The sequence below is a fragment of the Macrobrachium rosenbergii genome, chromosome 11 (genome assembly GCF_040412425.1).
Source record: "Macrobrachium rosenbergii isolate ZJJX-2024 chromosome 11, ASM4041242v1, whole genome shotgun sequence".
In the NCBI taxonomy this organism is placed as follows: Eukaryota; Metazoa; Arthropoda; class Malacostraca; order Decapoda; family Palaemonidae; genus Macrobrachium; species Macrobrachium rosenbergii.
This window is the reverse complement of record NC_089751.1, coordinates 28131511-28148829: the sequence shown is the minus strand read 5'-3', so window position 1 is coordinate 28148829 and position 17319 is coordinate 28131511. Positions and strand designations below refer to the sequence as shown.

Here is a 17319-nt window from a genome sequence, read left to right as displayed (position 1 = left end):
TTGATAGCGTAGTCGCTGTTTTGTCCTCAAGGAGCTTTACAAAGAAATTGACAGGTGACAAAAAAGGCTTAAGCTCTCGCTTTTTAATCCCAACGCCCCAAAGGAAATAACATTTCCGGTCCAAGGTAAAGCCACAGATTTCAAGTCCCATTCTTTATTCCAAATACTCTTCAGGTTTTGATACCAAGGAACAAGAAACTATACATGAACTTACTGTAGGTTTTAGGATGTAGTTCTACAGTAGCTTACCTAAGCATGCTGGGTTTTGTTGTAGTACTGTCACCCCTTTCCCAGCAATAGTTAGCATACTCACCGTCAGTATGACCCCTGGTTTTCTGCCGCAGCACCTAGGGGTTAAGACTAACTATGCCACCTACTGATACACAGTGTAGTCGAATTTCTTCGAGCATGTGGCAGTAATTTAACTGATGACCACCCTGTACATTTGGAGACTTCTTTGAAAGAGACATTTCTGAAGAAGGCCAAAGACTTACTACTTTCCTAACATCATGTGACCTATGGAAAGAGTGTGGATTTCCCTTTTTAATGAGAAACCCTACAATCATTCTCAGTCTTTGTAGGGAGAGTGGTTAGTTTGTGCTAGGGTGTAGGAAAATAGGACCTTCTGGGGTGTTTGCCGTGACTTCTAGGTAAACCTTAAGTGCTTGAACTGGGCATAATGTCTTGTCTGCTAAATTGAATTTTCTTATAAGAATGGATTTCCATTTTAAAGGATCCATATTCTTGGCCAGGAATGATGGGCCAGGGGACAATAATAATTGATGGTCAGCTATTTGCATGCTGCATCGTTCCCATCTAAGAGAGCCCAGTTCACTAATGCTGTACGAGCTCCTGATGCTAATGCAGTCAAGATCACCTTTTGTAGCCTGTGTGTTGTGGTTGTATTGGGTCCACTGAACTGAAGGGTTGATAGAAGTCTAAGCACCTTATTCAGGGACCAAGTAATTGGAAGCCTTTTGGGAATGGGCCTTTGTAGAGCAAAAGACTGCAGAAGGGAGTTGACAGCTTCTATACTGGAGTCAATCCCGAATCCATAAAGCATGGGTTCCGTTATTGCAGCCTTGTATGCCATGACTGTTGTAACAACAAGGTAATTGTCTTCAAAAGGGTATACAGTATAAGAAAAATAAAGTTTCTATAGAAATCTCAACTGGGCTCTCAGTATGGATATAATCTAACCATATCTTCCATACGGAAAGGTAATACTGGATAGATGTCCGTAATTTTTGCACTAGGTACCTAGCAATGTTGCGTGAGTAATTATCACGATAGATATTTTTTAAAAATCTATACGTGAAGGTCTCAGCTTAGAAAGGAGAGACTCCCTCCTACTGTCTGGGATAGACCAGCTGACAACAGTAGAATTGATCTTTTTGTCAGTTGTTGAGGTAATAGGAACCAATGCCTGTTTGGACAATTTGGGGCTATTAAGTTCACTGTTCCTATGAAGGTTAGAAGTTTGCTCAAAACCTTTGAAATCCGGGACAATGGAGGAAAAATTATCGTCCTCCCCTTGTTCCAGTCTTAAGGAAGGCATCTCTTGCTGTTGCTTTACTGTCCAGGTTTGTAGACACATATATTAGGAGTTTATGATTCTAGTATGTGGCAAACAGGTCCATTTCCAGTTGTGGAAGCATGTTGGCTATTGTTTGACAAGAGTGGTTGTCGAACATCCACTCTGTTGAGGCTGTTGTTTTACTTGATAGAGAATCTGCTATTACAATGAGACCCCCTGTGAGGTGAACTGCAGACATGTGCCACTTCCTTGCTTGTGCCATCCGAAGGATGGCTAACATTACCATATTGAGAAGAGGTGAATGTGATCCAGACCTCTTGATGTAGGATATTGTGGTTGTGTTCTATCTCTTCTGGAGGTTTGAGTTTTTTGAGAAGAGGTGAATGTGATCCAGACCTCTTGATGTAGGATATTGTGGCTATGTTCTCTCTCTTCTGGAGGTTTGAGTTTTTTGAGAGACAAAATGACAGCCATCAGCTCCAGGAAACTGATACAACAGTTCCTGAGTAGCTGATCACCTCCCTGCCACCTGACAATCCTCCCAATGTCCTCCCAACCTGTCAACGAGGCATCTGTGAGTTTGTCACTCATACAGATGGAGGAGTCAGAGTGACCTGTTTCACCAGAGATTCCTTCCAAATCTAAGGCCGAAGTATCTCCCCAACTCTTTTAATTCTTTGATGAGGTCTTTCTCGCATCTTTTTTCTTGCATGCGATAGCCAGAATTTGTTCACATTTTTAGTTGCAATCTGTGTATTGGATCTATTACTGACAAGAACTGCAGCAGGCCCATCATACGTTCTGATTGCCATTTGGAAACTTTGGACTGTGCAAGGAACCTTTTGAGAACTTGCCTTATTCTGTTTTGAGTATGATGGGGAGAGACAACAGGCCGTGAAGAGTATCCCAACATAGTCCCAGCCACTGAAAGTGTCTGCTGGGCGTGAGGCAGAATGTTTTCAAATTCATAATAAAACCTTTTGACTACTGTAGTCTGTTGACCATTGCTCTTAGGTTTTTCAAGCACTCACTTCTTGTGGGCCCCCAGATCTTTTTGTTTGAGTTCCCGAACGAATACCGTTGCTAGTTCTGAAAAATATTCTTTCGGCAATGTTTAGCCCAAAGGACATGACTTTGAATCTGTACATATCTTTCCCTATTCGGAACCTTAGGAAGGGGCGGAAGGGAACGGCTATAGGGATGTGCCAGTGCGCATCTTTCAGATCCATAGAAACTGTCCGAGTCCCTTTTTGAAATGATTCAATGTACTTAGGCAGCAGTAATTATCCAAAACTTTTGGCAAACAGTGTGCTTGTTCAATGTTGATTGGTTAAGGATCACTCTTCTTTTTGCTTCTTGCTGTTTTTGATGTTTCCATAATCCTCAATACTAAAACGGAGAAAAAAAGTAGAATTTTTTCGGAGCGCTGGTAACGATGTGAACCGTTCGCTTTAGACCAAACAGAGAGTAATGGCTCCTTGGTCTTTTAACAACCCGGTTGTAAACAAGAGGGCAGATGCGCATGCGCAATAGTCACTTCTCTTTCTTGCAGGCTCTTCTGACGTTGGAAAAACTGGGTTCAGCTCCGCTGAAGATAAGGGAAAGTGCCCTCTTATCTTTGAGTCCATTATATACTCCATCATGTGTTATAATGTTAATCATTACGACACAATATCTGGCCAAAAGACCAACTAGAAGAGAATTCTTTGATATTAGTTTGGTCACCATGGAGCTATGGTAGACCATGGAAGGTAACTCCTTGAGGACGAAACAGCGACTATGCTATCAAAAAGGCTTAATTTAAACTGTAATAAGCAAAAAATCCAAAAATAATAAGCACAAAGACTTTGAACCATCTCATGTGCAGTATGAACCAAAGGCCATCAAAACAAAAGCAAAAATTATGTTTCAAACAATGGAGCCCATACTTAGGATCAATGTCTTCATAGAATCATCACTATACAAGGACCATATGTTTAGAATGAGAAGAGGTCAGGTCAGCCATGCTAGTAACCTTGCTTGGGTCAGTGTATTGTTAGAGTAAAAAACAGAAATTTTGAATATGTGATAATATAATGCATAGGTTTGCCTTAAAGAAAAGGAAAATTTAAGAACAATAAGAGGTTTATTTTGTATAAATCCTGTTGGACAGCTAAAAATGTTTAGGGGAATATTTTCTTTACCATAAAAGTATTCAGCTTTGTTGCTGTAATGTAGAAAATATTGACAAGGGAATAAGTTTATAGCCAGAAAGGAAACTTACAGAACTTTGTGTAAAAATGTCACCTTTAAAAAATACTGAAATACTTGTATTGACATTATTTGCTTGTAATTCAGTATATACTAAACAGGATGGAATAATAACAAATTAATTATAGTAGCTGTTTAAGCAAAAAGTCTGGTTATGTGTTGAAGAAGTCTTGATTGTATTTATTGTGCTTTTATGTGCAGTATGTACAGTGTAATATATTTCAGTAACTGAGGATCTTGAGTGCTGCTTTGTAAATAGAGCCACAAATTGCTGATGGGATGCTTTGTGCATTCCATTTCTGCCTTTGTCTAAGTTTCATACTTGTACAGTATACAGTATTTGGTTGTACCCATATTTTAATTTCTTTCAGTTTTGTAGTTATAGACTGTTTATTTTCAGCAAATAAGTAATATTTCTTCTAATGGTATTTAATGACTACTTAGTACTGTACATGTTTATTGGTATTTCATTACTTGAGGCTGTTATTTTGCCATACTATATTTTCATTTATTTCCTTTTGTTTTATATAACTTTTTTTCAACTTCTAGATTTTACTTCGTTGTATATTTTAATATTGGCGTCTTCTCCTGTATTATTTGCCTTTTTCTGTTTTTATTTAGCATTCTTATCAAATTCCCTTCTTATTTAGCCCTGCTGCTGCCCCTAAATGCCCAACATTTGAAAATGGCAACACAGATTTCAATTATAATGACAAGTAAGTACAAAGTCATCCTTGCATTCTAGGGATCGTCAGTGGCAGTAACATACCGTAACTGGTGAGGGATGCTTTGGTGAAGGTCAATTTTGTATATTGTTTGATTCCCTTGTTTTCTTCAGCTAGGTAATTGTCCTAGCTTCTGATTTCTTGAACTGATCTTGTAATGTAAATTTCAGTGTGTATGGTGTTGTCTTTTGGGCGTAGTTAGGTGGTGGCTTACAATTTGTTTATAAGTATTTGGATTTACAGTCTTCTTTTACCATATGTACTATAGTGCTCATTATTAGTAATAATTACTATACTGTTCATTACCGATTTCTGTTTATTGGTATCTGTACTTATAAGAAAACCATATTCATAGGTGGCTAGAGATGTCGTTTCATGCTAAGGGAGTCTTCATTTAAAAGGTTTTATGAAGCAAAATTTCTCAAGTGTTTCATTGTGTTTTCTATAACTACTGTTTCAAGAATAAGTTACATTCAGAATTTCCCCTTTGTAGAACTTATGGTATGTACAGTATTGCTAAAGGTAAGTTTGAATATGTAGAATATTTTTAACAGATATGTTATTATAGCCATAATTTCTACATGCATAACACTCATTCTTCAGGATACAGTACGCCCTGCCCTGTAGAGGGATAGTGCCGTCAGTGCACCTCATGCGGTGCAGTGTAGACATTACTTAAGGTTCTTTGCAGCATCCCTTCGGCCCCTAGCTTCACCCCCTTTCATTCCTTTTACTGTCCCTCCATTCATATTCTCGTTCTTCCATTGTACTTTCTACCCTCTCCTAACAAATGACTCATAGTGCAACTGCAAGGTTTGCCCCCTATTGCACCTTTCAGACCTTTTTACTGTCAATTTCTGTTTCAGTGCTGAATGACCTCATAGGCCCCAGTGCTTGGCCTTTGGCCTAAATTCTATATACTATTCTACTTATGATAAGTACACGATATAAACAACAAAAAGTGGACTCCCTTTGAAATATAATGACTCACAAAAAAATTGTTTCTTTTTTCAAAGCGTTGTTGCAACAGTAAGGTAGTAATTGCCAGTTTTTGTTTTATGTTAACCAAATATAAAACCCTCACCCTTCTCATAAGTTTTTCTTTGAAAGTTTGTTATGTTTAAAAATACCCAACAACATCAAAACATTAACAAGTTTAGATAAACTTGTAAGTAGTAGACTGAAAATACTGTTCTGAATTCCCTATATGGAAAGAAAAAGAAGAAATGTTGGTTATATTATTTAGGCTTAGCGCATTTTAAATGAGAATTTATAGTAAATATTAAGGATTACAAACATTTGAATTAATAGCTATCTTCTAAAATTTAGTAATTTTTTTATTTTACCATAAGTAATTTTTGTTACTACCATACACTATACTGCAGTACACTACATTTATTTGTGATAATTTTTGGCCCTGTCTGCATTTCACTATGTATTCACTGGTAATTTTCATCTATTCCTTTTGTTCTCTTTCCACCTAGCTGTCTGACTCCTTTGACTTAGTTTTCCTTCAGTTTCCATCCCTCATTCAAAACCAGGTCCTTAGGAATAATCCTGAGAGAGAGTAGAATTATCTTAATAACAATAATGATAAGGGTTTCACCTTTAAAGCTTATGTTACCCTGATAATTGAACCTCCTTTGAAGTATTGCAACAAAAAGTTGCAAAACTACAAAGCTTTACTTTGTGTGCTTACCATGCCTTAGTTTAGTTTGTCCCTTATTGAAAAATTGTCACAGGGAAAACAATACTATATATGTTTGGCATGTATAGACTGCATGTTTCCCTTGCTTAACAAATGTGAAAAAAGTCTCAAAGCAACTTATCGTTGCTTTTTTATTTCTTTTTGTAATTTGGTACAGAATAGTATAGAACATGTGATGCTCAGAACTAGCTTTCACATTTGGTGAACTTGAATTGTGAATCATTATGCGCACAGAACAATTCTCATCTCAGCAAAGTTCTCAGAATGAGTGCAGGGCTTCAAGCCTTGCAAACACTTCAGGATCTATGGGACTTTACCTAGTAATTCTCCAGTTATGTTGCTTTGAGAAACTTGAAACTATACTGTATTTAGGTAAGACAGTGTATTACAGCTTTTTATTTTACAAATATCATATAACACTCATATGGTACAAAATACTATTTTCTTTCTAGATTTTTCTTGAAACTTTGATGTTGTCTAAAACTTGATTGAAATATTAATATTAGCACTTTTTTAAATAGTAATTTTATTATTGAAATTTTATATTGATAGTTTTGATTTTGTCTTTCTGTAAAGAGCATGCAAGAGACCTTACAGATTGCTTTAGCATTGTTCATGCCTTTTTTATAGGTGAGACTGGAATAGAAGAGATAAGCTCATGAGCCTCAGCTGATGTGATATAGAGTATATTATAAACATAAAAAAAATTCCTTGTGCTGCTTTATTTGCAGTTACAACACATTACCCAAAAGATGTCTTATTTGATAAATTTGTTACTCAAGAAAAAATATTAGGTGTGTTCCCTTTGTATGGACTTTCATTTGGATCAAATGTAGACCATAACCCCTTTATTTTATATGTATTACAGTAGTAGGTGTAATAAGGATAAGAGGTGTAACTGGCTCACACGTACCCTGCCACACATATTTCTCTCTTGGTTCAGGCAAGTTTTTACATAACATGAAGTGCATCATATGGGTTTTGGATATATATTCAAGGGTGATCAGTGATCAAAGTACAATATCATCTTAGTGAAGGGCAGATGGCATCTCTTCCTGTGGTGGTTGAGGTGACTATTGATACAGGCACCAGCACCCTTTAAATATGCACCACTTTATCCCATATCTATAATTTTGCACAAGGGTATCATGGTAATATTGGATGCCTTTGCTATTAAAGAATTTGTAATGGGAAATGTTTCAAATTTATATTTTAAGGTATTGTAAGAATGTAAGTAGGCTTCATGTTTTCTTAGCCAAGGTTTTGAATATATTGTTCATTGCAAGTATGTAGTTTAATTTTCTTAATACTCGGCAGTTGTCTATACCCCTTCCTTTTGGTTATGGTTCTAAAAATAAGGGATGTTAAAATATCTTAAATTTCCATATGCATTAGGTTTCACCTTTTTGAGTAGATTTTCTTCAGAAAATGTTTGTAGTTGGCATATAAAAGCTATCCTTAGGGTAATTTGCTTTTGATTTTGACGGAAAGAATCACAAGGAAAAGGCAGTGTGGATGGTTTTAAGGTACTACATTTATACTGGAAATTGAAAAGTTCATTGATAAGCATGTTGTACTCTATATGGTTTGGTAGATATAAGCACGTTTTCATGGAAAGTGATAGGTATGATCATTGATGTTCATTTGTATCATCAGACTGTGCTGCTAACAGTTGATCTTTTTAATAACGTCTTTCCATGTCCCTGATATGCATTATGCAGGGATAGCATTTATTTAGTGTAGATTTTCACCAACTTTTGCCACTTTCAGTGATGATATCCTAGTATGCAGATGTTTTTCAACTTTGACTCAATTATGTAAAACATGGATTGGTTGTCTTCAGCTATTTCTTTTTGTATTCTTTGCTTTTGCACATAAGAGGGCTGGTTCATGCTCACTGAAGATTTCTAATTGGTTTGTTGCTTGTTGTAAGTTCGGCCGGTCACAGAAGGGCAGTTTATTTATACTCATTAAATAAGTCTAACTTTGTCTTTTGGTGTCTGGTTTCATGTCTCAGATAGTGAGGCCTTTTTTAACTTCTGACATGATAGATTTAAATTTGACAAAAAAAAAAAAAATGCTTCCAATGTCATATTTGTGATCTTTACATATGTTACTTCCAGATATAGTACAATTTTCTTAGAAGACATAGCCTATTACTCGATAAGATCAGACTACCCTTCCATCTGTCTTCTTTATGTGGCTATTCCCATTATTCATCACCTTCTAAAGCACTTTGTATGTGCTTGTAGGCAATCATCAAACTTTTTTGTTGTCTGTAATATACTATTCTGAAGCTGTCAGACTCTCATAGCCAAGTTAATAACCTCTTTCCTGTTGCTCTTGGAATTTTTAATTTTGAAATAAATTGCTATAATTTTCTACTTAGAGAAGGAAGTATTCTTTTACTATGAAGACAAATGTCCTTTTCTCATACTGAAAATATAAGATCTTTTGCCTATAAAAATTCTTTATTTATGCTAAACCAGGATCCATTCTTCTTCATCACCAAAAGTGTTCTTAGGCTTGCTGTAATCTTTGCCCACCCTTATATTTCTACTTGTAAGGTGTGCAAGGTTCTTCCTGATCATAAAAGCTATGCAACATAACTTTTGAAGATATAGCTTTATGTAAAAGCTTTAATAGAAGCTATCTGTCTTTAATCATTATTAATGAATTCAAAAGTTGAACCATCGGTCATTTCTCTGACACCACAAATCTCTTCTTTAAATAGCTAGTATGACGTCCAAGTGGGGAGATCAACTGGGTAGATTCTTTTCCATCTTACCAATATGTACTAGGTTATTTTCTATAAAGAAATTTGATAAATCATTCTTTTTCATTTGATATCAGTAAGGCTGTGAACTTAATTGGTCTATTTTAAGACTGTAACTAATCTTTGTTCTGAAGTGGTCTTTCTCCCCTGAAAATTCATTTATAGCACTTTAAATATCGTCACCCTCATAAACTAACTGCCTAAGTCATTTTTCATTGATTTTTTCCTAAATCAAATCTCCAATATGTGGCGCACCTACTGGTATACTTGCCTAAGTCAGATGTAGAAAGTAATTGGAATAAATTTCCCAAAAAGCTTTCTGCCTAAGTCACTTGGTGACTTAGGCATTATTATCACTATGCATAAGTCATGATTGTGACTTGGGCAAAAAAATGACTTAGGCAGTTAGTTTATGAGGGTGACGATATGTAAAATTTGTTATTGATGCTACATGATCTATTATGCCCCTTCCACTTATTAATATGCCTCAGGATTCTTCTGTCTCCTACTCTAACATTGACATCCTGAAGGCTATGTCTTTTACACATGCTTTTACTAATTGATTTCTCCATATCTCTACAGCAGTACCTCTGCATCTAAATTTTTTTTGGCTCAGTATTAAATTCTAATTTCTTCATCTTGTTAGCATGTTTGAATGGAAGTCCCATAATTCAGAAATATTCATATACTTCTCTTAACTCCTACATTCACCCTTTGTATTTTGTTTGAGGATAATAAAATCCAACCTTCCTCATCATCAACCTTTGAGGTGTTCAAATCCAACTTTTCCTCGTCATCATCCTTTGAGGTGTTCAAGTATCTCAAGACTTTGGTAAATTTCCAAGACTAATCAGCTTCAAGACCATTAGGCAGTTTTATTTGGAAGCTGAAAATTTTTTTTATTCATCTGTCAAAGATTTTTTTTTTTACTCTTATATATTCTTATCAGGATTACTGCTCTCAAAATTTTGAAGCTCCTTTCTTGACTATATTGAATCCTGGCTAATTCATCAAAACAATTTCATTAGATCTCTTGTATGAGGTGACCTTATTGTCTGTATTTTGGCCACTCCTAAAATCTGTGAGCAACTATGAACAAATTTCATTGTACAAAAAGCTTTTCCTCAATTCAAAAACTTTTCTTCAATTGAAAAACAAACTGACATAAAGAAAATGGTGATCATAATCTAATTCAAGTATTAGTATACCAAACAAACTTAATCTTGTCATATATAAGGTACAGTAGTTAAAATCCACTAGCTTGAAGAGTTCATTAGTTATTGCCTTTCTTTTCAATAGGTATTGTACGTGGCATTAGCAAAATAACTTATGTTTAATGACAAAAGTTTTCCAGATTTGACTTAAGACCACTGTTTACAGGAAGCACTCTAACCTCCCTGCCAATTGTTTGTTGCTTTCACTGAGCTATGTAGCTAATTACCTATCAGTGAAACAAAATGCTTTAAAGCTCTCTCTTGCCATAAAGATGTAATTATACAGTACCAAATGCTTTTATATGTGGTGGTTTATGTGCATGCTTCAAGTAATTGTGGTAATAATGGTTTTGTATTATGTCTTCTAGTCATGATAATGGTTTTGTATTATGTATTCTAGTCATGAAAGTATTTTAACACTATTAACTTGAGATTGTGAAATATACCCTTGTATTTAAAATAAACTTCAGTAATGTCTGTATTGAAATATTTATTTTTCTTTTTTGCTCTCTAGGTTTTGAGAAAAATAAACGTTTATTATAATGCACAACATTCTAAAAGATTATTTTCCTTGCAGTCAGAAAGAGATGAGATGGGATGAGTGCCCTGTTGTTGTGGAAATATCTCCATTGGTGTCGTATGCTGGTGAAGGTCTGGATGAACTTGTAGCCAATAAGAAATTCACATGTCCGCTACAACTCACAGATAGGTTGCCCAAGAAAACTGAAGCGTAACCTCGCGTATTCTGAAAGCTCTCTATTCCTAGATACTTCTAATCGTTTTTATTACACATCAACCCTATTTCTGTGGAGGTTTTTTCTCTTCTATAGGAGTGATAAAATTTACAGACTTATTTAGGTAAATGTCTTTGAGAATGCCCATTTTCAGTAACAAGGCAATAACATATATTGCCATTGGTATAACAATGATAAAAACTGTGAAAATGACATATAAATTAAACATAAGTTCATTTGTCAATATTTATAAACTTCTGTATAACATTCTGCTGTTTATATAATGACTCAGTGAATATCCACAATTGGTCAAAATGTTAAAAGTATTGAGTGGTAATCTAAATAGTTCATGAAAAACTTGCATGTGTACTGAGTCTGTACAGTGCTTTGGTAAGCTTGAAACAATGAACTCTAAAGTTCATATTGTCAAAGGGAGTATTTTTAGATTTTTTTTTAATCCTAGGTAATCTCAAGACAGAATTCTCCCTGTGGAAGAGTTTTAAAGTCAAACATGAGACTTATAATGAAAAACCCATCACTGGTTGTGATAATTGTTCATTATCGTGCCTTACATAAGCGATAGCATGTTATTCATGATCTTAGAAAAAAATAAGAAGGAAAAAAAAGATACTGAAATCATCTCCATTTCATTACATTTTTGCATTAACAAATCTTAGTTGCATGTAAAATAGTTATATTTTTTTCCTTTGCCAACACATATTCCAATTGTTACTGAAAAACCACAGAATAAAACTTAGAGGATACTTATCCACAAAGAGACTTTTCACCATAATGCTATGTCTTTAGTGAGTCACTAGTTTCATTTTTCTTTTTATTGAAGGAAATCACCCACAAAAATTTTTCTTCTGAATACTGAAGTCTAGTTAAAAGCCACTACATTCCAGTGTTTCTTGTTTTAACAGAGACCAAAGTATCATGTTCATGTTAGAAGTTGCTACTAGTAATGATTTTCATGTAATGGTAGTAGATATTGTTCAGTATTGAAAAGTACAAATCATCAGTGTTATGCACAGGAAACTAATAATTTCAGAGATCAACACCTGTGCAGTCTAATAGCAGCACAGTAAAATATTATAGAATAATAGCAGTGGTTTTACTGTTATGAATTATATTGTGACTTTGAAAAAATCTCAGTAGTAGTATAGAAGCAGCACAATGGAACTGTTGAATAGTAGTTCCTGTTTTAAGATTTATATAGGGACCCAATCAATGTAACTTATGGATTTTTCTTTGTTTAATGTTTTGATCCTTCTTTTTCCAAGGCATTTCAGTGTTTTCCTTTTTCAATATTTTTTATTTGCTACCCTGGGTTTTTCTTACAATTAAGAATTAAGAATTTTTCTACACGTTTGTACTGTTATATTCATCTGTTGAAATCTGACACATTCTTGAACATTTAGTCATAGTAGTGATGTATATTTGTACAGTGCAATATTTAAACAGAATATTGTATGTAAAAAAAGGAATTGAATGTTCCTGTGTGTGAAAATTGTGTATCATACTTGTTTAAATTGCCTCCCCCCACTTTAATTGATGTATTTAATTACAAAATGTTTAAATACTGGGAACACGCTAGATGGTTACCTTCTTAATGAAATTGTACAGAATAGTTAGTCCTAGCCACTCTTGCTTCATCTCTTTACCCATGGAATTTACATAAAATATTCACATAGAAAGACTTTGTTCCCTTTTGTGCATTGCCTTCCAATTTTTAAAATAGCCACCTACTTCACAATATTATTTTATTTACAGCTGAAAAATTTTCCTGAAAGAAGGTTTTAGGTACTATGCAAAAATATGCATAAACACTGGAATTTTAAATCAAAGAATTATTACTTCAGTGAGATATTTAGTTTTGTAGCATAATTGTTGTCAGTGACTCACTTTATGAAATAATCATGAACTGTACTTTGCAGATTCTAGTTTGTTTTTAAATGCTAAACTTTTTCAACAACAAATCCTACTAAAGTGCAGAATTACAGTTTTATTTTTGTATGTTGTATTACATTAGTTTTAATTTTATTTAAATAAAGAATGTTGTTGGTGCTTTACACCACCATTTTAAATGTGGAGAAAATAATATTGTAATATTTTGGTGGTTGTACTGGTGGCTACTGAAGTAATGAGGGCAGTGATACGGCAGAACAGGTGTGTACCGAGGTCAAGCTTGTGGAAATAGTTCTGTTGTTGGAACACTGTATTTTTGCCTTATAGGCAAACAAATGATTTTATGTAATGAGTAAAACAGATTACATAATTTGTTTATCCTCTACCCTTATTATTTTCATCTGACTTTGCCAGCTGTATTTGGATAAGTCTTGCATGACTCATTATAAGAAATCCATACTTGACAGAACTGTCTCACAACATTTGCCACTGACACAATCACCCACATTTTAAGTTGGAATTAACCCTACCATTGACTTAAGAAAATCTGCAATAAACTGAAGTAGGAAATTAAGAAACAGTGACTTTCCCACACTCATTGGTCTCTTGAGTATAAGGGAAAACTGACTGGCTTACCTCCTTCCCCAATGAATACTAGTACTGTGCCAAATGTTTGGGGACAAGGTCCAATAGTCAAGCTTACCTTAAATTGGTCCAGTCTTATGACCAATAACATGCTGGCAACAGTGAGTACGGTAAACCCCCCGTATTCGCGTTCTCACGATTCGCGGACTCACACATTTGCGGGTTTCTCTGTGGAACATATCTAGCCATTATTCGTGGAAAATTCGCCTATTTGCGGTATTTTTCACTGAGAAATATTCACTAGTTACAGTGTTTTCATATAATTTTCATGAAGAAATGCACTTTTTGTGATAAAACTATTAAAATATCCATTTTTACAGGGTTTTTCTGTGTTTAAACTATCAAAATGGGCAGTTTTAAGTGTTTTTAGAGGGGTTTTAAGTATTCGCGGATTTTAGCTATTTGCGGGGGGGTGTGGGACGCATCCCCTGCTAATACAGGGGGGTTCACTGTATATCTAGGTACAATCTGAAGCAGTTCTGAAAGGATAGATTTACGAATTACTTATTCTTAGGGCAGATAGGGGAATTTCCCAGATCAATTTCAATAACCCATATGTATGGTACATGATTCTACTATTTCCAATGTTGAAAAGTGGATGAAAATCAATATTTCAGAGTCCAGATGATGAAGGGGTCTCACGCAGGACTTAAAATATGACTAAAGACATCCATGAAAAAGAAAAATTATATTTATGATACTGCCTTTATATGTTTCAATTCTCTTCTGGGAATGTTGTGAAAGGGTTTCAGCATTGAGAAGTAAACAAAATTCTATATTACTGAAATGGGGAAATGATTCGCTACCAAGGTGCCTACAGTATGTACGTAAATCTAATTCCATCTAATGAAAAAATTAAACCTCAACATAGAAATCAATTGGAAATTTATCCAATTCTTAAGCTGGCCAAAAAATTTTGGGGTTAGCTCTACCATTCACCAATTTCCACCTATCATTTGCAAATCCTTAGAGTAACTCTACCATCAAATATAAACCTATGACTTAGTGGCCTGGCTAAGCTCTATGTATATACCCAAACTTATACCTATACTTTAATTTAACTGTGCTCATAAAAATTACATCTTGGGAAATTAACTTTAAAGAAAATAATGTGCTAAATTCCAAGCTTTTACTGTGAAGAACCAACAAATACAGATCCTAAAAAATCTTCATCTGGTTTCTTGTTCTTTAATTTCTTCAGTTTCCGTTTTTCCTTAAGCTTCTTCCTTTCAGCTATTCTTTTCTTAAAAATAGCATCTTTTTGTTTCTTATCCTTTTTCTTTATAATTTCACTGTCTGTATTTCGCTGTTTAAACACAAAACCTGATTTTATATCCACTTTGTTAGTAGGGACAGCAGCATCAACACTTTCACCAGCATTTTCTGAAGTTTTATCTTTTAACTGTTCTTTTTTCTCCTTTTTCCTCTTTTTCTCACTAGTCTCAGACACTTTAACAAAGTGATCTGTTTCCTGACGAACTTGTGAAATTGCAGCATTCATACGCTGTCGGTAGGACTCGCGTTCATATTCCAATCTCTGATGGAGGAATGCCCATTTAAACCTTTAAACAAATGAAAGAAGGTGAGTAATAGCTAGATGAGAGTACATTACATTATACCTAACAATACTGCTTCTTTAATATAAAATGGTACTCTACTCAAAGGTAATGTTGGCCTTAGATCAACAAACTCATGAGATGGAATTACTAATTACTGGAAAATATACTACAAAAGGCTACCTGACTGGCTTGAGGCCTCCCTTACCAATTACTGTTCAGATTAACCTAATTCACAACCTGTTCTTTACCGAGTTCTTACATTAGGACTTACAAGTCATACAGCTTTTTGAAAACTAGGTTGCTGAGTTCCTCCTAGAAGCTGGCTGATTTCATGACAACCACAATAGTTTTAAGAAACAAACTCTCATTCTTGATTTCTCTAAAAAATATATGCAATGAAAAGATATAAAAATGTATCATTCTAAGGAAAAGCAAACATTCAAAATATAAATAATCTGAAATACAATCAAGAACTTGGAAAACAGACAATTCAGAATTGTCCTTAATTGAATGTGAAAAAACAAAGTTGTTTGCAGTATTTGGTAAGGATTAACCATGGGTAATACGAGCTCCCTAAAAATTTTAGTGTACATTGTGCATGTGTACACATTTTTGTATATATACTGTACAGTATATGTAAATATTTCTCCTACATTAAGCCGTACCCCTAAAAGAGGGTGCCTTCTAAGAAAAATCAACACTGGTCACTACCAAAATTCATTCTTAACTACTTCACTACTGAGTCATGGATGAACCCTCTGTAAAGAAAACTTTTTCCCATGGGTTAACCCTTGTGCATACAAACTGTGTTGTTGAACTCTATTAAATATGTAATATTCCTCTTCCTGGATATTAATGACCTAGCTTTGCAGTATCTTATTCACATTATCTAAGTCCTCCTCCCCTCCCTCCTTACACTTCTAAATTATGCACCTTTTTCACCAATCAACTGTCCTCCATTCTTTCCTTACAACAAACCACTCTACATTCTTACGACACATCATGTCAGACAATTGCCACTGGGAAAATTGCCACTGGGAAAATTGCCACTGGGTAAATTGCCACCGGGAATATTGCCACTGGCAAAATTGCCCACCTAGGAATATTGCTACCCGGAATATTGCCACTATGATTTTTTATTTACTTATAAAAGAGACTGTTACAAAAAGTTTATAAACTAAAATTTTTTTCTTTTAATTTTAGTTTTAAAAACTGTTTACCTATTAATATTGCTAGAGATATTTCATTAATAAAAGTGACTTGAGAAAATATAGAGGAAAAAGAAAAAAAAATAAGAACGCGATTTTATAACAACAAGTATTTTGAAAATTTAGATCATAAAGAATACATAAGAGAGAACAAAATTGGTTTATTAAAAAACATGCATGTTATAAACAACGGAACATAGATATCTTATTTTATCATCATAAGTGCTGTAGTTTAAGATGATGTTCTTTATTCTGGCATTTAAATCTTTATTCTTTTTCTTGTCTGGAAGTGAATCCCCGCGCTCAAAATGAATTCTCTTAGCTTTTGCTAAGCATTCCTCATCTTTGAGTGCGTCAATTAGTCTCCAGATACTGGGGTGGGCATTACTAACTGATTTGTTAAGCGCATTATGAAATGCCTCCGTGTTGTTATTTGTTCGTGGTAAAGAATTTATAACACGGCTATAGACATTCCAGAAACAGATTGGAAACGTAGGTGTAGCTCTTCGTCTGTTATTCTGTGTCCCTCTCTCAATTCCTATGTATGTTGATTCAAAATAGGCAAGAAATTCCTGTGGTATTGCATCATCGTCCGATAGTTCTTCGAAAACCCAAATAACATCTTGGCTTGGCACAAAAGCTAGGGCTGAAAAATGTCGCATTTTTAAAGAAAATTCGTTGTTGTTGTGGTATTCTTGTTTAAAACCCAGTGCAACTATTTTTCTATACAGTGATTGTGATAAATGGAAGAAACACCCATTAAGGGAAACATTAGGGAAAACAGCCATTATTCCATTGAAACAGGCCCTTTCAAAATCAACTGTTGTATTTTCGGGCTCTTCACTACTTAAAAGCTCACTCACTTTTTCATAGAGTCTTCTATATGTTAGTTCTGTCTTGTTAGGTAAAACAGTAAAGACACGCGGGATGCTCAATTTACCTTGCTGCACATGAATGGTTAACAATTGATAATAAAATTCTGGAGCAACTTTAAATGTACCGTCAATTGCCCAGTTGTTAAAGTATTTCAAATCTTGTAGCCCAGCATCAGATGC

General features: G+C 34.7%; 2 protein-coding genes across 27 annotated transcripts in view; one reads left to right on the top strand and one right to left on the bottom strand.

Moving 5' to 3' along the window:
* The window catches only part of mmy (UDP-N-acetylglucosamine pyrophosphorylase mmy), a 148140-nt gene extending 134918 nt beyond the window's left edge, over window positions 1–13222 (top strand). For 16 of the 24 annotated variants that reach the window (XM_067111401.1, XM_067111402.1, XM_067111403.1 and 13 more), the window contains 2 exons: window positions 4438–4503; window positions 10788–13222. In XM_067111401.1, coding sequence (XP_066967502.1) covers window positions 4438–4503; window positions 10788–10944 — 223 coding nt within the window. In that variant the 3' untranslated portion in view covers window positions 10945–13222. The remainder of the gene's footprint in view (window positions 1–4437; window positions 4504–10787) is intronic. The other 8 variants (XM_067111418.1, XM_067111413.1, XM_067111412.1 and 5 more) reach the window with 1 other exon arrangement.
* A 1390-nt stretch (window positions 13223–14612) lies between these two features.
* The window catches only part of LOC136843269 (activator of basal transcription 1-like), a 52945-nt gene continuing 50238 nt past the window's right edge, over window positions 14613–17319 (bottom strand). For all 3 annotated transcript variants that reach the window (XM_067111420.1, XM_067111421.1, XM_067111422.1), the window contains one exon: window positions 14613–15059. In XM_067111420.1, the coding sequence (XP_066967521.1) occupies window positions 14627–15059 (433 nt within the window). In that variant the 3' untranslated portion in view covers window positions 14613–14626. The remainder of the gene's footprint in view (window positions 15060–17319) is intronic.